The sequence below is a fragment of the Anabrus simplex genome, chromosome 14, assembly GCF_040414725.1.
Source record: "Anabrus simplex isolate iqAnaSimp1 chromosome 14, ASM4041472v1, whole genome shotgun sequence".
Classification (NCBI taxonomy): Eukaryota; Metazoa; Arthropoda; class Insecta; order Orthoptera; family Tettigoniidae; genus Anabrus; species Anabrus simplex.
In genome coordinates this window covers 24,101,984-24,128,052 of record NC_090278.1, presented here as the reverse complement: position 1 = coordinate 24,128,052, position 26,069 = coordinate 24,101,984, and the positions used below count along the sequence as shown (strand labels likewise).

General features: G+C 42.9%; 1 protein-coding gene across 1 annotated transcript in view; it reads right to left on the bottom strand.

Annotated features, from left to right (window-relative positions):
- The window catches only part of LOC136885237 (interleukin-1 receptor accessory protein-like 1), a 163,893-nt gene that overhangs the window by 56,950 nt on the left and 80,874 nt on the right, over nucleotides 1–26,069 (bottom strand). Inside the window, exon 3 of the mRNA XM_068230436.1 lies at nucleotides 999–1,100. Coding sequence (XP_068086537.1) covers nucleotides 999–1,100 — 102 coding nt within the window. The remainder of the gene's footprint in view (nucleotides 1–998; nucleotides 1,101–26,069) is intronic.

The window sequence follows — 26,069 nt, the reverse complement described above, 5'->3', positions numbered from 1 at the left end:
GGCTGCGATTTGACGAAGCGACCAACCTGCCCTTCTCAGCCCGATCACCATACCCCTCGTAAAGTCGTCTGTCTGCTGGAAATGCCTCCGTTAACGGCGGCCTGGCATTCTTAGCTATACACGTGTCCTGTGGCACACGACAACACGTTCTACAATGACTGTCGGCTGAGAAATCACGGTACGAAGTGGGCCATTCGCCAACGCCGTGTCCCATTTATCGTTCGCTACGTGCGCAGCACAGCGGCGCATTTCACATCATGAGCATACCTCAGTGACGTCAGTCTACCCTGCAATTGGCATAAAGTTCTGACCACTCCTTCTTGGTATTGCATTTGCTCTGTCAGTCAGTGTATTAGCCTACTTTATTGATATAAGTAGTTATTACATCAACGTTATTGAATTTTCAAACAGTACTGTATGTTCTGAATTATGTGCATTAAGATTATCGTATTATCCGTGTTTACATTTCTCCGTGCGAATTTATTCGTTGATCAGCTCGGATAATCGACATTTTGCTGTAGCATCTTCATTTACAACGTATTTCAACAGGTTTCTTGCCTCTGGATATGCTGTCATTGGTGCAAGGAAAATGTGCTAAAATTACCCTTCCCAAGATAAAAAGTAACTTATGTTAGTTAGAACTGTTTATGAAAGTAAGTGCTACAAGATCTCCTGGTTTATCTGTAATTTTAAACGAAGAAGGAGTAAATGTAATCTTTCCAACACGAGGAATACTCTTTGTCGATGTTTCAACTGATACACAACTAAGTGGCAAAGAAAGGAACTAAGTTACTGACTTACTGCGTTTCTTCAGATTATGCATGATGCCCGAGCACTGTTTCTCCCGCAAGAAGAAAGCTTACTTCGTCCTTTCCTTCATTAAATGCTTATTTGAGGTAAGGGAGGCAATGAAATGAAAATGGCTTATTTTGACTTAGTTCCTTTCTTGACTGCATGATTCAATTATTACATGACAGCTGATGTGTAACAGATCTTACCTACAAAGGCTTCGCAACAAAACCGTCTGCTCTCTCCGACCCAGGCGTACTGATCCTTGAGCTTCACGATCAGCACTGGTGGGTCTTCAAATTCATCGTGGACTGAAAGGAAAGAGGGCAGAAAAAATTAGATTTCAAATACTCAGTACTTAGAGCTTAGAGGTTTGTCAGTGGTTCCAAGTTCGATTTGTGACCGGTACATCTGATAGCTGATAGCTACCTCCGTCTTGAGAACAGCCACGCGACTCCTACATGATGTTAAGAAATGAAGCTTCAAGTTTTAATGTTGAAAACAATTCTTAGACAAAGTAATGGCTCCCCATACTTTAAAAAACTAAAAATTAAGCAAATTCCTCAATTGTGCCGAAAGTCGAAGGGCCAAAGGGCCCGGAGAGTTTTCAAATTGCGAGGCTTGGACGGCTCTATCAAACTAAAATACAAATTGCGAGATTAATTCCGGTCTAAATGAAGTTCTGAAAAAACAGCCTAAAATCGCTTGTTTCATTAATCATATTCTTTTTTATTCATATCCTAGCCAAATTAACTTATTTACATAATTATTTCTCTAATGTGTTCCTCCTCAGGAGTTTTTTGATTTTTTGAAAAATGTCCACACCGAATGTAGTTATAAGGACTTAAGTGAAACTCTGCATTGACTCGCATTAGCGCTCGTACTGGTACTTAAGTGAAACAATGCATTGACTCACATTAGCGCTCCTAGTGGTGCTTAAGTGAAACAATGCATTGACTCACATTAGCGCTCGTAGTGGTGCTTAAGTGAAACTCTGCATTGACTCACATTAGCGCTCGTAGTGGTGCGTAAGTGAATCAATGCATTGACTCGCATTAGCGCTCGTAGTGGTGCTTAAGTGAAACAATGCATTGACTCGCATTAGCGCTCGTAGTGGTGCTTAAGTGAAACAATGCATTGACTCACATTAGCGCTCGTAGTGGTGCTTAAGTGAAACCATTCATTGACTCACATTAGCGCTCGTAGTGGTGCTTAAGTGAAACAATGCATTGACTCACATTAGCGCTCGTAGTGGTACTTAAGTGAAACAATACATTGACTCGCATTAGCGCTCGTAGTGGTGCTTAAGTGAAACAATGCATTGACTCACATTAAGGCTCCTAGTGGTGCTTAAGTGAAACAATGCATTGACTCGCATTAGCGCTCGTAGTGGTGCTTAAGTGAATCAATGCATTGACTCGCATTAGCGCTCGTAGTGGTGCTTAAGTGAATCAATGCATTGACTCGCATTAGCGCTCGTAGTGGTGCTTAAGTGAATTAATGCATTGACTCGCATTAGCGCTCGTAGTGGTGCTTAAGTGAATCAATGCATTGACTCGCATTAGCGCTCGTAGTGGTGCGTAAGTGAATCAATGCATTGACTCGCATTAGCGCTCGTAGTGGTGCTTAAGTGAATCAATGCATTGACTCGCATTAGCGCTCGTAGTGGTGCTTAAGTGAATCAATGCATTGACTCACATTAGCGCTCGTAGTGGTAGAAAAAGGCAAACTGTTAATCTAATCACCGCCGTCTCGATCCTTCTATACTGTTTGCTCTATGCGAGCCTTTTTGCGACTACGCTGCGACAAAATTTCTCCGCTAGATGGCAGACATAGACGCACAATGTTCTAAACTTATTCTAAAGACGACAGCCTACAAAACACTATGCAGTATGGTCATATGTTTACTTAAGCTCGTAAATTACATCAGTAATATTAAATATCGGCAATATTACCTGTATGAAGTCGCAGTTGGCCTCTTCATGCACAATTTAAAGATTTTCCTGGACGAAGGTTTGGAGTGGTACCGTAATTTTGTGTTCTTGCCAACGCAATATCAAATAATAGAGGTCTTACGAACTTGGTTAGGATAATATCACTAACAGTTTGCTGATGTTCTTTGACCTCACACTGTAACAAAACACATTCTGAAAGGATTTTTTCTTGCTATTTGTTTTACGTTACACCGACACAGATAGGTCTTATGGCGACGATGGGATAGGAAAGGCCTAGGAATGGGAAGGAAGCGGCCGTGGCCTTAATTAAGGTACAGCCCCAGCATTTGCCTGGTGTGAAAATGGGAAACCACGGAAAACCATCTTCAGGGCTGCCAACATTATGCAAGCTCACAGTTGCGCGCTCCTAACCGCACGGCCAACTCGCCCGGTATTCTGAAAGGGAAGACGTCGCAAGTCCTCGTATTACGCAAGTACGTTTGAAGAACTTCGACAATAGGGCACAGCAGCTTAAACGAACTCCTGCAGATGTTTCACCAGAGGAACAAAACAAGGTTTTGGGTATCGAACTCCTCCTCTGTCCTGATGCATAATCAGTTCCATTTTGCGGTGTCGAAGCTCTAGGCAGTGAGATGTTGCTGACACAAATGTCACACTCCATCCTCTCTTCAACAACACGAACCTAGAACCCACAAATTAGGATTTGATTTCCTGTTTCTAGTTTGATTGGAATATTATCGTCTGGATATCTGAGGTTGTCCAAAATGTCTAAACATGAAGACGTTTGTTTTGTGATTGTCCGTCACAATTCTTATCACAAGGAATCCACTATCCTCCACGGCTTTAATCACCTTCTGAAAAAAATCCGCAGCCTGTTTCCAGTAATTCGACCGGGTCAGAAATGGACTGAATGAAGCCCCCATCTAGCAGCGAGGATAGGAATTGTGTCGGCTGCCGAAGCCTGTCGCACTTCTCTGGGGCAATGATTGATGAATGACAGATGAAATGAAATGATATTCGAGAGTGTTGCTGGAATGAAATATGACAGGGAAAACCGGAGTATTCGGAGAAAAACCTGTCCCGCCTCCGCTTTGTCCAGCACAAAGCTCACAAGGAGTGACCGGGATTTGAACCACAGAACCCAGCGGTGTGAGGCCGGCGCGCTGCCGCCTGAGCCACGGAGGCTCCATCAAATTCTCAAATAAGGTGTAAATGCACAGATGCGAGAGTAATCTGAGGATATCCAATTACTTCCTTTATTAGGTCCTTGCCTAGAAAAAGCTGTCAGACGCTTTTCTCTTAATTCCCTTCTAGATGGTATTTCATGGAATCGTATCTTTTCTGGCTGCGAACCACCTTGCCGAGATTGGCAAAATGGTACACAACAGTTGAATATTTCGGCGAAAGAATCTGAAGTTTCAGTTCTACGAAAAATATACCTTGCACAAACGGAAAAAAAATCAGGTACCAACACCTTAAAATCACTTTTGAAATATCTATAAGCATTCATTTGACAGTTCTATACAAAATATCTCTTGTACAAACGGAAGTGACCACACACGTTTACTCATTGAACGAAATAACTCAGGTTTTCACACACATTCATGTAGGTACCAATAACAGTGCTACACCCACACTGACAGCGAAGATTGTGCGTCTACTGCTGCACTCTTACGGCGACTTGGAGAAATATTGGTAGTCGCGCCTTCCTGTCTTAAGCTAGTTGCATAGAGCAGGCAGTATGTGATGATCGAGACGGCGGTGATCTAATTGACCGGATAACGATGATTGAGAAAAGGATTGTAATTTTTAGTAATAAATAAATAAATAAATAAATAAATAAATAATATATTCTCATACTTCATTATATTTCATTAACCTAAAATTCGTAGCTCATATCCCTAGGATATTTTCGACATTGAGTTAGGGCTAGAGCTGTGGATTTTATATTCAGGGTCCCGCAGAAATACCTGTCGGTTTTCGGTTTAAAATAAAAACTCATTTCCAAAGTGATAAATCGAGGTAACTGATTTAACTGTATCGTTTCTGAAAGCATTTTCAATTTAATTATTACTTTGCAGAAAATAATGTTTTTGTCCATACATTCACGGAACCTTTTCCCACGCAACCTCCTTTTTTTTTTTACTCGGTGCAGTGTGGAAGGTAAAATTTCTTCCATTGCATCTCTTATGTTTGTCTTGAATTCTCTTATTTTTTATATGCCCTTAACTTAACGCATTCCAATGCGATAAGATCGGATGATCTTGGCAGGACACTCATTATCTCCCCGCCTGGAACTGATGTGACCTGTGAACATTTCTCCGAGTATAACGATTGAAATTCCTGTGGTTTAAGGCGTTGCTCCCATCCTGTGGGAACCTGACATTGTGGGTTCCAGTACCATGTCGTCCCAGCCCCTGTTGAATATCTCCACGTTACAAACTGCACTTTCTGCCACTGACTAGCCTGATTCGAATTTGTCACATGTGTTGTGAGAGTTTATATATTTGGCCTTTTTTCAAGTACATTTTCGATCATTTAAAATTGTATTAAATTTTATCTTCGAAATTTGTGGGACCCCCTGAACCACACGTGTCGATTTTTCTGGGACTTGCACAAGATACAAGCTCGAGAAGTTTCCAAGGACAAGACAACAAGCGCCGAATTAAAAATGTAAATTTGATTGGTTTAAATAAATCGAAAAGTAACTCCTGTGCGGCGATTTGCTGCGCCGTTTCGCCTAGCGCGGGCTACCTTCGGGAAGCACATCGCAGGGGAGCTTCATTCTCTGTCTTCGGCATCACGTAGAGCGGACGTGTTGTCCGGGAGCTCTGGTTTCCTTGGGGTAACCAAATTTTAAATTTCGTAATGTAACTTTATTTTATTTTATTTCACGTTTTAATTTGTCACAGGAGTTTACCCGTCGATCTTTCTATCAGAAATCAATCATATCACCCTGAAAGTGACTCTCCATGACAGCATTTTACCGTAGAACTCAAACCCAAAATATCTCGATGTAACACTGGACCGAACACTGTCATACAGTAAACATCTTTCTAACGTTGCAGCCAAACTAAGTACAAGAAACAACATCTTATCTAATCTATCTCGCAGCACATGGGAATCCACAGTAGCAACTTTACCTACTTCTGACTTAAGTTTGGTTTATACCATAGCTGAATACTGCTCTTCCGTCTGGCTGAATAGCACCCACACGAAGAAACTTGACACCGTCCTGAATCTGACGATGCGGATTATCAGCGTGTCATCAAAACAAACCAACTACACTGGCTTCCTGTCCTTAGCAACATCCTTCCTCCAGATCTCCGCTGCATGAACAGAGAAGCAAGTAAAATACACTTCCAGTTCACCAAGACATCCAAGGAATCGCTTCAACAAGGGGCGCCCTCCCCTGATGTTGGCTCGAAAACTGATGAACGAAAATCACTGTGGACTGCGAACTTGGAATGAGGAATGGGCTGCTAAGGCCTCCGACGAATGGTAATCGATCTTTAGTCCTACGCAGCCCCCGCCCCGGTTTCATCTCCCGCGGAGTGTATGGGTCCCACTAAACAGAGTGCGCACTGAGCATGGAAGAAGCGGCTCTGCGATGTATTCTCGGGGCCTGCGAGCCTCTCCAAGCCGTGGCTGTGGTGAAGAATTCCAGACAATGCGACACATCACCTTCAGATGACCACCGACGACCTCCTGACAGCTTCAACAGCAGTTATTCAGTGGCTGCAACAACTGGACATCCTAGTTTAGTTTTAGTTTTTAATTTGTTAATTTATGTATTTACTTATATTTTATATCATTTTTGTATTTTCGTATTTGTCTGTATTGTACGTGTCTATCTCGATTTCTACTTTATATTTTATCTTGACTTTTTATATTTATTCTATTTTGTAAATTATCTGTTGCTTTCACATGTGCGCGGCTTAACTTGTACCATGAGCTAAATAAATCATTGTAATTTATGAGGGTGTAAAGATATTTTCGATACGTTGGCATGAGGCAAGCTTTTTCTAACAGTTTTATACCTTAAGATTAAATTTCTCTCTAATATTACCTCAGTACTCGTAAATGTGATTAATTTTAAATTGTTTTCCTATGATCTATGGTTTATTTCCTTGGTGAAGGTGGTCGCTTCAGTGGTGAGTTACCGTGGAGTGATGTAAGTAGGAGAATAAGCTTGAGTGGAGCTTCTAAATGGAATTCGAGAGGACAGATTGGGGAAAATATTCATTTATAGAACAAGGAGTAAGGGATTGGAATAAATTATTAGGGAAACGTTCGATACATTTCCAAGTTCGTTGAAAATATCTAAGAAAAAGCTAGAAAAAACATTTATAAATAAAAGTAAATATGATGTAATCAATTGTTAGGGAATTTTCCAATTGGGCAACCACCCTAAATGCATATCATTGATGATTGATTGATTGATTGATTGATTGATTGATTGATTGATTCATTCATTCATTCATTCATTCATTCATATTTTCAACTTGTAATTTTCACTGAATATTGACCCACTCTGTGCAGTGGGCACATTTGGAGGTATTTTCCATGAAGACTAGAACAGGCAATATTGTAAGACTACAACTTAATTACACCAGGGTTTCGATTTCTATTTCGTGTTTATGTTACCGGTAGTGTTCCTTATTTCCTTTTCCTTTGATGTTCTTTATAATAAATAGGTATTAACTAAATAATTTTTGGTCGAAGCTTCGGCCACTAAGGTCATTCGATCCACAACCTCGTAGGGTTCCTTCCACTGTCCACATCCTGCCTGTAGTTGCCATTTTTTTTACCTAGTTTAATTTTGATTTCGTGATAATTTTTAACGATTCCAAATTTATTTTCACGTTTTAAATTTCTTTCTTTTTTAATTGTTATGTAATGTGCTCAATTACTGCTACAGAATTGACACCAAACACTGACAAACAACTCAAAACAAGCAACATTCTTAGAATGTAGAAGTTTCTGGTGAATCTCTCTGCGATTATATGTTGCCCAGTAAAGGCAATTTTTAGAAGTGCTGTTGCCAATTAGCTGTAAATTTGTTTCATCTGTCATTAGAACCTCGTCAGCTTCACCTCGCGACACGTTTTTTTTAAATGTAGCCTGTCCTGTTCATTTAATTAATGAATATTTGCATTTATATACGAGCGAAAATTCAAACAAATCTCTATGTAACAGGAAACACACTGTTCATGGATTGTCGTGAGCTTCCGACTAATGCCTGGCACACATTCAGTATTTTAAGGGGAGCTGGTTTCCACTCCATCGTTTATCTTATTACAGAGGCTGTTTCTTGAAAGTATGCAAATTTCAGATTCAGAGTACTTCAGTTCCGAACACTATCATTGGAATGAATCTTGAATTGCCTCTGAAATATTCATTGATTCAAGATAACAGATTCTCTGTTTTTGAAGAAAGTCTCCACGATAAACGCTCAATGTGAGTCGGTCCAGTCAGTCACTGTACACATTTGATCCTGGCAATGTGTGTGTGTACAAGATCGATGTTCCCTCCCCACCAGGTCTTCTCGCAGCAGCGTTACAAAACAGTAAGATATTTCAGCCCGACCGTGTACCAGTTGGCCCTCCAGCCCCCTACTTTCTACCTATAAGTGTCCCGCATGTACCAATGATGAACGGGATGCCTGGTCGTGGCTTTACAAAGGAGCGCTACAACGTGCCTTATTTCGGATTTGAAACAAGTAGCTACACACATTCTGTAACAGAGTACGCCAAAGGTGCAGAAAATAAGTAATAACTCATTTTACAACATACTGTACATACATTCTTCTGTGCATACCATCTGCGAGCTTCGGCTGCATTCTGACCAGATCCTCCATAAATTAAATTATGTCTGTGTATTCGTCTCCGTTGAACACACCAGCCATTGTCGATATGTTGAGAGCAGCTGCAGTGTTGCTGAATCAAATATCAGCCTACTACTGTGCATTCGAAAATGAGACGCAAGGGGCGCTTCTGAAGGGTAGTTCTTACGGAACATACAGCGAGCGGCCGTCCGATTGTTATCTGTTCATATTCTAACGTAACTAACCTGCAGGCAGTAATACCCCTGTGGAAATCAGTTCTTAGGCATCCCACTCATCATTAATGCATGCAGGACAATTGGTATCTCAATCATCACTTCCCTCTGTAAGATGGAGTAATATTTGTGACTCACCCCGTTGGCTCCTATGTCCTATGCATCACAAAACTCCACAATAATTTGCATACATACCCCAACGAAGGGTTTAGGTAACAAGGGCGCCGGCCGTAAACCTGGGCTACATTGACGTGTGTCATGGATCACACCTACGACCCCACAACGGTATGTGGGAAAAGTGGCTAAAATACTATTGTTCCAACTCATTTACGACAGGAGGGGTGGGGGTGGAGGAGGGGACATATCTACCCCCAGAAAGAGATTTCTCCGCTTCAGATTAGTTGATATTTGGGAAATATAGGAAACTCTTCTATAGCGGCATTCACATGTCATTTATAGGGCCGTCTGATGGCAATGATCGTAGACGTGTAGTTAGCGGTTCGAGTCCCGTTGGTCGAAAAAAATTACCATCATAAATTTGGCCGTCAGGGTAGCAGAAGTGGCGGTATACAATTTCTAATCACCAGATTGCGTCCCGAAAACCTACATTCAGTTTTTGGATAATATTCCCGCTCCCATGACAACAAGGCTCAAGTCACGTCATCCAACTTTGCGTGATGCTGACACATTGGCTGATGGGAATTTTTACCCTTTATGAGAATGGAGAAGTCGCTGGAAAGTTGCTACAGACAGTTGCCTACACAACATCGTTTCTGGTGAACATCTTCCTGGTGGACATTATCTACCGCGTAAGTTTCAGACCACTCTGAACCGGGTGAGAACAAATCATGGACGATGTACGGATGTAGGGATGCAGAGTGCGACTGTGGTGCCTCTCGACAGACGATCCCTCATATTGTAAGTGAATGTGTAGGGCGTTCCTACACAGGTAGCCCGAGTGACTTTCTGGAACCAACGGAGGAAGCCATACAGTGGATCGCCCATCTGGACATTCTACTATAACTAAATCTTGCTCCCAAGAAACATGTTTCTTGTCTGTGTATATTTGTAAATATTGTGAACTTGTATATACGGAGGTCGAGTCATAAGTCATGGTAACTATATTTTTCTCGCGAACAGGAGACAACACGGAAAATCTAAGATATGCATTTGGAAACGTACGGTATGTACTTGCGTATGATGCCAGTAGATGGTGTATGTAAACAACAGTGTGTCTCTAAGCATACCCCCAAGTTCAGTGTGTGAGTGAGAGCATCACAAAGTGGAAGTCAACAAGCAGGAGCAACGATCGTATATTACAATAACAGTTCTCCGCGGCAAAAATGCATGCCAATGCCATGCAGAGCTGCGGGAAGCATTAGGTGTGTGACTATGATCTAATCCCCAAAGTCAAGAAGCCATTACGTGGACAACGGTTTGCTAACAAAGAAGACATCGTAACAGCATTTCGGAGAGAGTTGTCGCACGTTAGCGATACATATGCAGCGAATGGTATTCAACGCCTTCCCCACCGCTGGCAACGCACTGTGGAATCCTTGGGTGATTATTTCGAAGGTCTGTAACCAGTGGAGACCTGTCATTTGTACCTAGTCTTGTGTATTTGCAGTCTATACTATAATAAAACAATGTTTACAAATGGCCTGTGTTCTGTCACTTTCCTACGAGAATCTCCTCAAGTCAGAATTTGTCTTCAGGCACGAATGCATAAGTGCATGCCCTATTATTCCCAATGCATACTTTAGATTTTCCGTGTTATCTCCTGTTCGTGAGAAAAAATATAGTTGCCATGACTTATGACTCGACCCTCGTAGTTCTAAAACCCTCCGCAGAGCTCATAAAGAGTGAGACTTTAAGCCTTGAGCAGACACCCTGGTGCTATTTCACAAGAGTAGGATACGTGCCGACACCGGTTTTCATCCTCTTCCTTCCTTCCTTCCTTCTAGCATATATCACGTCATTCACACCATCTCTAATGAGGTTGCCGTGAGGAAGGGCATTAGGTCTTAAAACGAAGATTCATTTCACTTCATACCCGACACCGTAGAGAAACGGGACATGGGTGGGACACACAAAACTGGAATGGTCATATTAGCGGCAGCAAGTTGCGCTCTGGAGAGTTCGTCAGTTTTAATCACGCGCCCAGAAGTAACAAAGTTACCTAATTTTCTCCAAATGAGTAATTTTCTCCGCCAATCCGATTGCATCATCATTCTTTACATAACACGAACAGCATCCCTGATTTTTTTGTCGGTATAATTAAGTTACAAACGTATTTCACCGAATAGAGTTGCAACGAAGAGCTAAAAGTTCGTTCGACGGACATACCACATACAGGCAACACTTTGGTAGACTCGAATGTCTGTACGCCTGTAAATTAATAAGTTACTAAACTTTAATTCCTGCATCTTTGGCGTGTTTACAAGCACCCTGCTAAGGAACGTGTGTGTTGCGCATTCGACATGTAGCGCTCCTTTGTAAACCAGTGACTAGGCCGCCTGATACATCTTCATTATATACTATTATGCCTTTTACCGTTCAGTCTTGTTTTTTTTTTTTTTTTTTTTTTTTTTTTTTTTTTTTTTTTTTTTTTTTTTTGCTATTTGCTTTACGTCGCACCGACACAGATATGTCTTATGGCGACGATAGGATGGGAAAGGCATAGGAATAGGAAGGAAGCGACCGTGGCCTTAATTAAGGTACAGCCCAGTAGTATAATGGGAGAGTTCGGGCGCCTCCTCCTCCTCCTCCGCCTCCTCCTCCGCCTCCTCCTCCTCCTCCGCCGCCGCCCGCGGGAAATTTGAATTATGGCGGGAAATTTGAATTTTGGCGCGAGATTTGAATTTGTAAACAAAGCCACGTGCTTTTTGACAGCTGTCATCGACAACAACGCAACGCTAACCTCACTGCTGCCATCTTGACGGGCCTAAACCTCACTAGTGCCAACTTAACCTAACTAGCATGAGGTAAACAAAGCCACGTGTTTTTTGACAGCCACGTGCTTTTTGACAGACAACAACGCATCGCTAACCTCAGTACTGCCATCTTGACGGGCCTAAACCTCAGTAGTGCCAACTTAACCTAACTAGTGCGAGATAAACAAATCCACGTGCTTTTTGACAGCCACGTGCTTTTTGACAGATTTGTAAACAAAGCCACGTGCTTTTTGACAGCTGTCATCGACAACAACGCATCGCTAACCTCAGTACTGCCATCTTGACGGGCCTAAACCTTAGTGGTACCAACTTAACCTAACTAGCATGAGGTAAACAAAGCCACGTGCTTTTTGACAGCCACGTGCTTTTTTGACAGCTGTCATCCGCCATCTTTGAGCACGGTGCTGCCCTCTTTCGTCACCTATCATCGGCAGTGCTGCCATCTTGACGGGTCTAAACCTTAGTGCTACCAACTTAACCTCACTAGCGTGAGATAAACAAAGCCACGTGCAGCTGTCATCCGCCATCTTTGAGCATCGTGCTGCCCTCTTTAGCTACTTACCTTTGAAATGTGGTGCGTTATCCGCCATCTTGCATCCGAAACCTCAGTGCTGCGCTCTATGTAGTGGTGGCAAATTCCATGTGCTCTTGTTTGGAAACAAAGCCACGTGCAGCTGTCATCCACCATCTTTAATCACCGTGCTGCCCTCTTTAGCTACTTACCTTTGACAGTTGTCATCCGCCATCTTGCATCGCCAACCTCAGTGCCGCACTCTATGTAGTGGCGGCAAATTCCACGTGCTCTTGTTTGGAAACAAATTCACGTGCTATTTTTCTGACAGCTGTCATCCGCCATCTTTGAGCACCGTGCTGCCCTCTTTAGCTACTTACCTTTGAAATGTGGTACGTCACAGCTGTCATCCACCATCTTTAATCCAGAGAGAACAGCGCTGCAATCTATGTGGTGGCGGCAAATTCCACGTGCTTTACAAATCAACATGCTTTTTTGACAGCTGTCAACCGCCATCTTTAATCACCGTGCTGCCATCTATGTGGTGGCGGTAAATTCCACATGCTTTACAAACCTATATGCTTTTCTGACAGCTGTCATCCGCCATCTTTAATCCAGAGAGAACAGTGCTGCCCTCTATGTGGTGGCGGCAAATTCCACGTGCTCTTGTTTGGAAACAAAGCCATGTGCAGCTGTCATCCGCCATCTTTGAGCACCGTGCTGCGAGCAATTTCGTCAGTTGTCATCCGCCATCTTTAATCTACAGAACACCGTGCTGCCCTCTTTATGGCTACTACCTTAAGCACGTAGTAGCGGGCAATTTGAAAAGTTCTGTTAGCTATCATCCGCCATCTTTAATCACCGTGCTGCCATCTTTAGCTAGATACCTTTGAAATGTGGCGGCGGATAATTTGAAAAATGCTTTTTGACAGCAGCTATCTTTGAGCACCGTGCTACCCTCTATGTGGTGGCGGCAAATTCTACATGCTTTACAAACCCACGCGCTTTTTTTTTTGACAGCCATCTTTAAGCAACAGAGTACAGTGCTGCCCTCTTTGTTGTGGCGGCAAATTCCACGTGCTCTTGTTTGGAAACAAAGCCACATGCTCTTTTGACAGCTGTCACCCGCCATCTTTAACCAACAGAGCACTATGCTGCGGACAATTTCGTTAGCTGTCATCCGACATCTTTAATCAACAGAGCACCGTGCTGCCCTCATGCGGGGTAATTTCGTTAGCTGCTATCCGCCATCTTTAAACACCGTGCTACCCTCTTTATGACTACTACCTTAAGCACGTAGTAGCGGGCAATTTCGTTAGCTGTCATCCGCTATTTTTGAGCACCGTGCTGCTCTCTGTAGTAGCGGGTAATTTGAAAAGTTCTGTTAGCTGTCATCCGCCATCTTTGAGCACCGTGCTGCCATCTATGTGGTGGCGGCAAATTCTACATGCTTTACAAACTCACGCGCAGCTGTCATCCACCATCTTACATCGCAAACCTCAGTGCTACACTCTATGTGGTAGTGGATAATTTTAAAAAGAAAAATTCTACAGCAGCCATCTCTCGACGCTAATTGCACAAGATGGTGACTATACATGACTCCTTAAAGGTGCTCATGCAAGATGATCGCTATACATAGACGCCCTTGGGATGCTTGCGCAAGATGGCGGTTATACAAGGCTCCTTATGAGGGATGCTTGCGCGAGATGGTGGTTGCTCTTATGAGGCGGCTCAAGGATCCATGGCTAGAGACGCCCTAAGGATGCTTGCGCAAGATGGCGGATGCAAGATGGCGGCTATACATAGCTCCTTATGAGACAGCCAGTACAACATGTGATCAGAACATTGATTGATGTGTTCAGAACACTGTACTCGATACAACATGTGATTAAAACATTGTGTGGTGTGTTCAGAACACTAATCGAACGCTGTATTAGGGGATACCTTTGTTTAGATTGAAACATAACAAGACTAGAATTGAACACTGCACATTGATTGATGTGTTCAGAACACAAAATAAGTAGAATCGAACAGTGTACTCGATGTCGTTAACTTCAACATGTGATTAAAACATTGGCTGGTGTGTTCAGAACACTACATAAGTAGAATCGAACGCTGTATTAGGGGATACCTTTGTTTAGATTGAAACATAACAAGACTAGAATTGAACACTGCACTCGATGTCGGAAGATCAGATTGAAACATAACAAGACTAGAATTGAACACTGTACATTGATTGATGTGTTCAGAACACAAAATAAGTAGAATCGAACACTGTACTCGATGTCGTTAACTTCAACATGTGATTAAAACATTGTCTGGTGTGTTCAGAACACTACATAAGTAGAATCGAACGCTGTATTAGGGGATACCTTTGTTCTAAGAAGATCAGATTGAAACATAACAAGACTAGAATTGAACACTGCACTCGATGTCGTTACATGTGATCAGAACAATGATTGATGTGTTCAGATCACTAAACAAGTAGAACCGAACACTGTACAACATGTTAGGGGGGATACCTTTGTTTAGATTGAAACATAACAAGACTAGAATTGAACACTGCACTCGATGTCGTTACATGTGATCAGAACAATGATTGATGTGTTCAGATCACGAAACAAGTAGAACCGAACACTGTACAACATGTTAGGGGATACCTTTGTTTAGATTGAAACTAACAAGACTAGAATCGAACACTGCACTCGATGTCGTTACATGTGACCCGATACAACATGTTAGGGGATACCTTTATCCTAAGAACCGAACACTGTACAACATGTTAGGGGATACCTTTGTTTAGATTGAAACTAACAAGACTAGAATCGAACACTGCACTCGATGTCGTTACATGTGATCCGATACAACATGTTAGGGGATACCTTTGTTTAGATTGAAACATAGCAAGCCTAGAATCGAACATTGTTTGATGTGTTCAGTACAACTTCAATGATTAACATACACACTGTGCACATATCGCATAGCTAAAAACACACTGTGCACATATCGCATACCTAACACTTCAAATGATTTGCTTAGTACGAAAATAAAAATAAAAAATCTATACCGCGTAGCTAACTCGTTCATCACACTGCTAAGACGCTTAGTAATTGTGAATACACTCATACGAAAATCAAGAAAGCACACTGCGTAGCCAACTCGCTCGGCACGAAAAAATCTATACCGCGTAGCTAACTCGTTCATCACACTGCTAAGACGCTTAGTAATTGTGAATACACTCATACGAAAATCAAGAAAGCACACTGCGTAGCCAACTCGCTCGGCTCACTCGCTTAGTAATTGCAACACACACGGATAAGAATGTTCCGAGATACTTACATGTTTTTTAAGGGGGGTGAAAGATCATAAATTATATGTACACACATGTTGTCTCCTCCAAGTTGTAAGATGAAATAGACGCAGTACTGCGAGTTTCCGCTCTAGCTGGCGAACGGAAGTAGCATGATATCTCAGCAAAAAATAAAAATACGCGTGAGCTTGCAAGTCAGACACAATGATGGATACCGCGATTCAAATCCTGGTAACTTATGCCGTCGGGAAGGGCATCCGGCTAGATCATGTAATGATGATCGCACAGGTCCCACGCCTAGCATTTACAGCTTCCAGTTCGAACCCGCTATCATCCGAAGTAGCGAGAATGATTGAAGAGTGTTTTAGTGTGATTCATTTGTTGGATGGAGGCGTTAAGCTGCCTTCTTCGGTAGGAGTAGGCTATGTCGGGATATCGATTTAAAATCCTAGTCAGGAAGGGCAGCCGGTCGTAAAACTATGGTGTGAGGCGGGGTGTGCAAAAAAGCTAGCAATAAGTAAGGGCTGTTGATGGGGACGTTAAACCTTGTGCAGACTCCTTCGAAAATTATTTTTTGAGTACAAGTGTGTTGATGCTGATTCATTTGTCGGATGGAGGCAATAAGCCTTGTGCAGGCTTCTTCAGTGGAGTAGGCTATGTATCGGTACCGGGATATCTAGTTATAAAACCCGCTACAACAAATTTATCGCGTATACTGCGATTTAAAATCCTAGTCAGGAAGGGCAGCCGGTCGTATAAAACTATGGTGTGAGGCGGGGTGTGCAAAAAAGCCAGCATTAAGTAAGGGCTGTTGATAGGAGGCGTTAAACCATGTGCAAGCTCCTTCACCAGGAGAAGCCTACATGCCGGTACCGTGCAGGTTCTTTCGATAGGAGTAGGCACTGTGTGTGTTTTAACCTCTCCGTACAATCATGATAGTTTACGTTAGGAACTTACATAGGCTAAATGCTACACATTCCGTGGCAGAGCCGGGAATCGAACTCGGTCGAAAATTATTTTTTGAGTACAAGAGTGTTGATGCTGATTCATTTGTCGGATGGAGGCAATAAGCCTTGTGCAGGCTTCTTCAGTGGAGTAGGCTATGTATCGGTACCGGGATATCTAGTTATAAAACCCGCTACAACAAATTTATCGCGTATACTGCGATTTAAAATCCTAGTCAGGAAGGGCAGCCGGTCGTATAAAACTATGGTGTGAGGCGGGGTGTGCAAAAAGGCCAGCATTAAGTAAGGGCTGTTGATAGGAGGCGTTAAACTATGTGCAAGCTCCTTCACCAGGAGAAGCCTACATGCCGGTACCGTGCAGGTTCTTTCGATAGGAGTAGGCACTGTGTGTGTTTTAACCTCTCCGTACAATCATGATAGTTTACGTTAGGAACTTACATAGGCTAAATGCTACACATTCCGTGGCAGAGCCGGGAATCGAACTCGGACCTCCGAGGGTAGCAGCTAACTACTACACCACAGAGGAGGACTATTTCAGAATATTTTACAACCTTAATTGGTACTGTGTTTTAAGAGCTTGAATGGTACTCAGCTAAGAAGACCTTCGCGAGTTACAAGCCGCTTATCAGCATGTAGTGTCCTCGTTCAAGGCCGAGCCGGAATATACGTGTACAATTTCAGCTAACACACGCATTCCGCTGCTCGCTCTGCGCTGATACGACTTCATGGACAGTAGAAGAAACCTATAGCCTACAGTATGCATGCCTCTCACCCGGTAGTCTCGGGTTCGATTCTCTTGGGAATAAAAATGTGTTTAAATCGCAAGAATTTGTTGAGTTGTCCTTTGCACACTCTTGCCTTCGCGATGCGTGTTCGATAATTGTTTTCAACCGGTTGCCCTTCCTGACGTCAAAGAACTCGGATTAAGAATCTGTCGAGAATCGGGGGTTTTACTGCTAGATTTTAAATCGCAGTATCACGAACTATTGTTTTACTGCTGGATGCCCTTCCTGACTAAGATTTTAAATCGCAAGAATTTGTTTTAAGACTCAAGTCTTGTTATGTTTCTTTTCGTAATCTGCAAGTCTAAACAAGCATATCGCTGCACGCTCTTGCCTTCGCGATGCGTGTTCGATAATTGTTTTCAACTAGTTGCCCTTCCTGACGTCAAAGAACTCGGATTAAGAATCTGTCGAGAATCGGGGGTTTTACTGCTAGATTTTAAATCGCAGTATCACGAACTATTGTTTTACTACCGGATGCCCTTCCTGACTAAGATTTTAAATCGCAAGAATTTGTTTTAAGTCTCAAGTCTTGTTATGTTTCTTTTCGTAATCTGCAAGTCTAAACAAGCATATCGCTGCACACTCTTGCCTTCGCGATGCGTGTTCAATAATTGTTTTCAACCGGTTGCCCTTCCTGACGTCAAAGAACTCGGATTAAGAATCTGTCGAGAATCGGGGGTTTTACTGCTAGATTTTAAATCGTAGTATCACGAACTATTGTTTTACTACCGGATGCCCTTCCTGACTAAGATTTTAAATCGCAAGAATTTGTTTTAAGACTCAAGTCTTGTTATGTTTCTTTTCGTAATCAGCAAGTCTAAACAAGCATATCGCTGCACACTCTTGCCTTCGCGATGCGTGTTCGATAATTGTTTTCAACCGGTTGCCCTTCTTGACGTCAAAGAACTCGGATTAAGAATCTGTCGAGAATCGGGGGTTTTACTGCTAGATTTTAAATCGTAGTATCACGAACTATTGTTTTACTGCTGGATGCCCTTCCTGACTAAGATTTTAAATCGCAAGAATTTGTTTTAAGACTCAAGTCTTGTTATGTTTCTTTTCATAATCTGCAAGTCTAAACAAGCATATCGCTGCACACTCTTGCCTTCACGATGCGTGTTCGATAATTGTTTTCAACTGGTTGCCCTTCCTGACGTCAAAGAACTCGGATTAAGAATCTGTCGAGAATCGGGGGATATACAGCTAGATTTTAAATCGCAGTATCACGAACTATTGTTTTACTGCTGGATGCCCTTCCTGACTAAGATTTTAAATCGCAAGAATTTGTTTTAAGTCTCAAGTCTTGTTATGTTTCTTTTCGTAATCTGCAAGTCTAAACAAGCATATCGCTGCACACTCTTGCCTTCGCGATGCGTGTTCGATAATTGTTTTCAACCGGTTGCCCTTCCTGACGTCAAAGAACTGGGATTAAGAATCTGTCGAGAATCGAGGATTTACAGCTAGATGCTCGCCGGATACCCTTCCCGACGGCATAAGTTACCAGGATTTGAATCGCGGTATCCATCATTGTGTCTGACTTGCAAGCTCACGCGTATTTTTATTTTTTGCTGAGATATCATGCTACTTCCGTTCGCCAGCTAGAGCGGAAACTCGCAGTACTGCGTCTATTTCATCTTACAACTTGGAGGAGACAACATGTGTGTACATATAATTTATGATCTTTCACCCCCCTTAAAAAACATGTAAGTATCTCGGAACATTCTTATCCGTGTGTGTTGCAATTACTAAGCGAGTGAGCCGAGCGAGTTGGCTACGCAGTGTGCTTTCTTGATTTTCGTATGAGTGTATTCACAATTACTAAGCGTCTTAGCAGTGTGATGAACGAGTTAGCTACGCGGTATAGATTTTTTCGTGCCGAGCGAGTTGGCTACGCAGTGTGCTTTCTTGATTTTCGTATGAGTGTATTCACAATTACTAAGCGTCTTAGCAGTGTGATGAACGAGTTAGCTACGCGGTATAGATTTTTTATTTTTATTTTCGTACTAAGCAAATCATTTGAAGTGTTAGGTATGCGATATGTGCACAGTGTGTTTTTAGCTATGCGATATGTGCACAGTGTGTATGTTAATCATTGAAGTTGTACTGAACACATCAAACAATGTTCGATTCTAGGCTTGCTATGTTTCAATCTAAACAAAGGTATCCCCTAACATGTTGTATCGGATCACATGTAACGACATCGAGTGCAGTGTTCGATTCTAGTCTTGTTAGTTTCAATCTAAACAAAGGTATCCCCTAACATGTTGTACAGTGTTCGGTTCTTAGGATAAAGGTATCCCCTAACATGTTGTATCGGGTCACATGTAACGACATCGAGTGCAGTGTTCGATTCTAGTCTTGTTAGTTTCAATCTAAACAAAGGTATCCCCTAACATGTTGTACAGTGTTCGGTTCTACTTGTTTCGTGATCTGAACACATCAATCATTGTTCTGATCACATGTAACGACATCGAGTGCAGTGTTCAATTCTAGTCTTGTTATGTTTCAATCTAAACAAAGGTATCCCCCCTAACATGTTGTACAGTGTTCGGTTCTACTTGTTTAGTGATCTGAACACATCAATCATTTTTCTGATCACATGTAACGACATCGAGTGCAGTGTTCAATTCTAGTCTTGTTATGTTTCAATCTGATCTTCTTAGAACAAAGGTATCCCCTAATACAGCGTTCGATTCTACTTATGTAGTGTTCTGAACACACCAGACAATGTTTTAATCATATGTTGAAGTTAACGACATCGAGTACAGTGTTCGATTCTACTTATTTTGTGTTCTGAACACATCAATCAATGTACAGTGTTCAATTCTAGTCTTGTTATGTTTCAATCTGATCTTCCGACATCGAGTGCAGTGTTCAGTTCTAGTCTTGTTACGTTTCAATCTAAACAAAAGTATCCCCTAATACAGCGTTCGATTCTACTTATGTAGTGTTCTGAACACACCAGCCAATGTTTTAATCACATGTTGAAGTTAACGACATCGAGTACAGTGTTCGATTCTACTTATTTTGTGTTCTGAACACATCAATCAATGTGCAGTGTTCAATTCTAGTCTTGTTATGTTTCAATCTAAACAAAGGTATCTCCTAATACAGCGTTCGATTAGTGTTCTGAACACACCACACAATGTTTTAATCACATGTTGTATCGAGTACAGTGTTCGATTCTACTTATTTTGTGTTCTGAACACATCAATCAATGTTCTGATCACATGTTGTACTGGCTGTCTCATAAGGAGCTATGTATAGCCGTCATCTTGCATCCGCCATCTTGCGCAAGCATCCTTAGGACGTCTCTAGCCATGGATCCTTGAGCCACCTCATAAGAGCAACCACCATCTCGCGCAAGCATCCCTCATAAGGAGCCTTGTATAACCGCCATCTTGCGCAAGCATCCCAAGGGCGTCTATGTATAGCGATCATCTTGCATGAGCACCTTTAAGGAGTCATGTATAGTCACCATCTTGTGCAATTAGCGTCGAGAGATGGCTGCTGTAGAATTTTTCTTTTTAAAATTATCCGCTACCACATAGAGTGTAGCACTGAGGTTTGCGATGTAAGATGGTGGATGACAGCTGCGCGTGAGTTTGTAAAGCATGTAGAATTTGCCGCCACCACATAGATGGCAGCACGGTGCTCAAAGATGGCGGATGACAGCTAACAGAACTTTTCAAATTACCCGCTACTACAGAGAGCAGCACGGTGCTCAAAGATAGCGGATGACAGCTAACGAAATTGCCCGCTACTACGTGCTTAAGGTAGTAGTCATAAAGAGGGCAGCACGGTGTTTAAAGATGGCGGATGGCAGCTAACGAAATTACCCCGCATGAGGGCAGCACGGTGCTCTGTTGATTAAAGATGTCGGATGACAGCTAACGAAATTGTCCGCAGCATAGTGCTCTGTTGGTTAAAGATGGCGGGTGACAGCTGTCAAAAGAGCATGTGGCTTTGTTTCCAAACAAGAGCACGTGGAATTTGCCGCCACAACAAAGAGGGCAGCACTGTACTCTGTTGCTTAAAGATGGCTGTCAAAAAAAAAAGCGCGTGGGTTTGTAAAGCATGTAGAATTTGCCGCCACCACATAGAGGGTAGCACGGTGCTCAAAGATAGCTGCTGTCAAAAAGCATTTTTCAAATTATCCGCCGCCACATTTCAAAGGTATCTAGCTAAAGATGGCAGCACGGTGATTAAAGATGGCGGATGATAGCTAACAGAACTTTTCAAATTGCCCGCTACTACGTGCTTAAGGTAGTAGCCATAAAGAGGGCAGCACGGTGTTCTGTAGATTAAAGATGGCGGATGACAACTGACGAAATTGCTCGCAGCACGGTGCTCAAAGATGGCGGATGACAGCTGCACATGGCTTTGTTTCCAAACAAGAGCACGTGGAATTTGCCGCCACCACATAGAGGGCAGCACTGTTCTCTCTGGATTAAAGATGGCGGATGACAGCTGTCAGAAAAGCATATAGGTTTGTAAAGCATGTGGAATTTACCGCCACCACATAGATGGCAGCACGGTGATTAAAGATGGCGGTTGACAGCTGTCAAAAAAGCATGTTGATTTGTAAAGCACGTGGAATTTGCCGCCACCACATAGATTGCAGCACTGTTCTCTCTGGATTAAAGATGGCGGATGACAGCTGTGACGTACCACATTTCAAAGGTAAGTAGCTAAAGAGGGCAGCACGGTGCTCAAAGATGGCGGATGACAGCTGTCAGAAAAATAGCACGTGAATTTGTTTCCAAACAAGAGCACGTGGAATTTGCCGCCACTACATAGAGTGCGGCACTGAGGTTGGCGATGCAAGATGGCGGATGACAACTGTCAAAGGTAAGTAGCTAAAGAGGGCAGCACGGTGATTAAAGATGGTGGATGACAGCTGCACGTGGCTTTGTTTCCAAACAAGAGCACATGGAATTTGCCGCCACTACATAGAGCGCAGCACTGAGGTTTCGGATGCAAGATGGCGGATAACGTACCACATTTCAAAGGTAAGTAGCTAAAGAGGGCAGCACGATGCTCAAAGATGGCGGATGACAGCTGCACGTGGCTTTGTTTATCTCACGCTAGTGAGGTTAAGTTGGTAGCACTAAGGTTTAGACCCGTCAAGATGGCAGCACTGCCGATGATAGGTGACGAAAGAGGGCAGCACCGTGCTCAAAGATGGCGGATGACAGCTGTCAAAAAAGCACGTGGCTGTCAAAAAACACGTGGCTGTCAAAAAGCACGTGGCTTTGTTTACCTCGCGCTAGTTAGGTTAAGTTGGTACCACTAAGGTTTAGGCCCGTCAAGATGGCAGTACTGAGGTTAGCGATGCGTTGTTGTCGATGACAGCTGTCAAAAAGCACGTGGCTTTGTTTACAAATCTGTCAAAAAGCACGTGGCTGTCAAAAAGCACGTGGATTTGTTTATCTCGCACTAGTTAGGTTAAGTTGGCACTACTGAGGTTTAGGCCCGTCAAGATGGCAGTACTGAGGTTAGCGATGCGTTGTTGTCTGTCAAAAAGCACGTGGCTGTCAAAAAACACGTGGCTTTGTTTACCTCATGCTAGTTAGGTTAAGTTGGCACTAGTGAGGTTTAGGCCCGTCAAGATGGCAGCAGTGAGGTTAGCGTTGCGTTGTTGTCGATGACAGCTGTCAAAAAGCACGTGGCTTTGTTTACAAATTCAAATCTCGCGCCAAAATTCAAATTTCCCGCCAAAATTAAAATTTCCCGCGGGCGGCGGCGGAGGAGGAGGCGGAGGAGGCGGAGGAGGCGCCCGAACTCTCCCATTATACTACTCAGCCCCAGCATTTGCCTGGTGTGAAAATGGGAAACCACGGAAAACCATCTTCAGGGCTGCCGACAGTGGGGTTCGAACCCACTATCTCCCGATTACTGGATACTGGCCGCACTTAAGCGACTGCAGCTATCGAGCTCGGTTACCGTTCAGTCTGCAAGCCCCTGTGAATATACTAAACACCCCCAAAATCGTCTATTTGAAACTAACTCTGTGGCCTCATTGTGTTCTATACCTCTTATCTTTAAATCATTATAAACTGAGTCTAACCAACATCCTCTTGGGCTCCATAACAGAGTCCATTATTCTCCTAGGGAACTTAACCTCCTCCATTCGCCTAACATGACCCCACCACTGAAGCCGGTTTGTGCATTCAGCTCCATCGAACGAGTTCATTTTTAATATAGCCTTTATATTCTCATTCCGAGTATCCTCCTGCCATTGTACCCTCCTGTTTGTACCAGCAATCGTTCTTGCTACTTTCATGTCTGTTACTTCTAACTTATGCATAAGATATCCTGAGTCCACTCAGCTTTCACTCCCATAAAGCAAAGTTGATCTGAAAACAGACTGTTGTAAAGATAGTTTCGTCCGGGAGCTGACGGTTACGTGCCGGATGCGACCCGGCCATTATCGTGCCAATAGCGACCGAGCGGAAAAGCATCGTGCCGCATGCGACCCATCAATCACTTACAATTGATCTGCATTAAGGGCTGTCACCAAGTGGCAGATTGCTTATAAGTAGCTAACTTTGTCTTTTCTAAAATAAAGGTCTGACACCGTTGTTAGCAGGTTCGAGTGCCATTGGTCGAAAGAAAAATATAATGATGTTGCTGGCTTTACGTCCTAGTAACTACTTTTATGGTTAAAGGAGACGCCGAGGTGCTGGAATTTAGTCCCGCAGGTCTTATTTTACGTGCCAGTAAATCCACCGACACAAAGTTGACGTATTTCAGCACGTTCAAATACCACCGGGCTGAGCCAGGATCGAACCTGCCAAGTTGGAGTCGGAAGACCAGCATCTCAACCGTCTGAGCCACTTGGCCTGGATGAAAAAAAAAAAAAAAAATCACCATCAGAATGTTGGCCGGCAAGGTAGGAAAGTTGGTGGTAGAAAGTTTCTAATCACTAGATTGCATGCCAAAAGCCGGGATTCAAATCCAAACCTTTTCGCAGTGTTCAAATGGAGTGAGGGGATATGATGCTGTTGATGGTGATTCGGCCGTCGGATGGAGACGTAAAGCATTGAGCAGACCCCTTGGTATTATTCGAGAGGAGTATGCTAAGTGCCGAAACCGGGTTTCATCTCTCCCTAGTTCATAATCATAATCCCACATGCAGACGCGCAGGCCGCCCACGGGAGTCAGGTAGAAATACCTGCACCAGGCAAGCCGAACACGTCCTCGGACACTCCTGGTACTAATAGGACACGATAAGTACATAGGCCTAAGTCGTAAATAATTTCAGAGAATTACGATCTTTTTAATTGCTAGTGGCATTATGTCGCACCGACACAGACAGGTCTTAAGGCGACGATGGGATAGGAAAGGGCTAGGAATGGGAAGGAAGCGGCCCTGGTCTTAATTAAAGTCCAGCCCCAGCATTTGCCTAGTGTGAAAATGGGGAAACACGGAAAACCATCTTCAGGGCTGCCGACAGTGGGATTCGAACCCAGCAAGCTCAGGGCCGCGCGCCTCTAACCGCATGGCCAACTCGCCCGGTGGGAAAAGACGTAAACGCATCACCATGTTTTGTGTTGTAAAACGAGTTTCCCCCTGAAGTGTTATGTAAATTAGGGGCAGTAGCTGCTTATAGGACTTTTTTGAAATGGCATTGGACTTCGTTTAGCTTACCTTATCTTGGTTGATGACACAACTTATCAAATGACAATTTGCTTGTCAACGCCGGTCGCATCCGACACGGTTACAGATTATGCGGTCGCTCACCGAGCTGACTTCCTTCTTACAGAATACTGTTGATCGGAAGTGCGAGCTCACTGCATTAGCTTTACTGCATCTTCTTCTTCTTGCGTTCCGGCCTTCTAAGGACCACGTTACAATTTCAATTGTTCCTCCTTAGTTGTTCTTTCCTTTTCTTCCAGTATTCTTTCAATGTTTCACTGTGTTACTGTGTTACTGCATCCTGATTCAATCTCACTTACTATATTACCATCCTGGGAGAACAGACATCCTAAATACTTGAAATTATCTACCTGTTCCAGCTTTATATCACCAATGTAACATTCAGTTCTCTTACCGACAGGCATCAATTTATTCTTGGAAAGGCTCATTTTCATACCATACTCATTACACCTATTTTCAAGTTCCATTATCTGCCATTAAGACCAAGTCGTCAGCATAGGCGAGACTGCTTACTACATTCCCACCTAACTGAATCATTCCCTGCCACTTTATAACTGTCAGCAGATGATGATGTCCGACTCGTTGGCTGAATGATCAGCGTACTGGTCTTCGGTTCAGAGGGTCCCGGGTTCGATCCCCGGCCGGGTCGGAGATTTTAACCTTAATTGGTCAATTCCAATGGCACGGGGGCTGGGTGTATGTGTTGTCTTCATCATCATTTCATCCTCATCACGACGCGCAGGTCCCCTACGGGAGTCAAATAGAAAGACCTGCACCTGGCGAGCCGAACCCGTCCTGGGATATCTCGGCTCTAAAAGCCATACGACATTACATTTCAGCAGATGATCCATGTAAACTATGAACAACAAAGGTGAAATATTACAGCCTTGTCTAACCAAGAATTTATTCTACCATCAATTCTCAATGCAGCCCAATTGTCAACATAAATTCCTTTGATTGCTTTTAATAATCTGCCCTTAATACCATCAATAATAATAATAATAATAATAATAATAATAATAATAATAATAATAATAATAATAATAATAATGTTACATTACCGACACTGTTCTTGTAG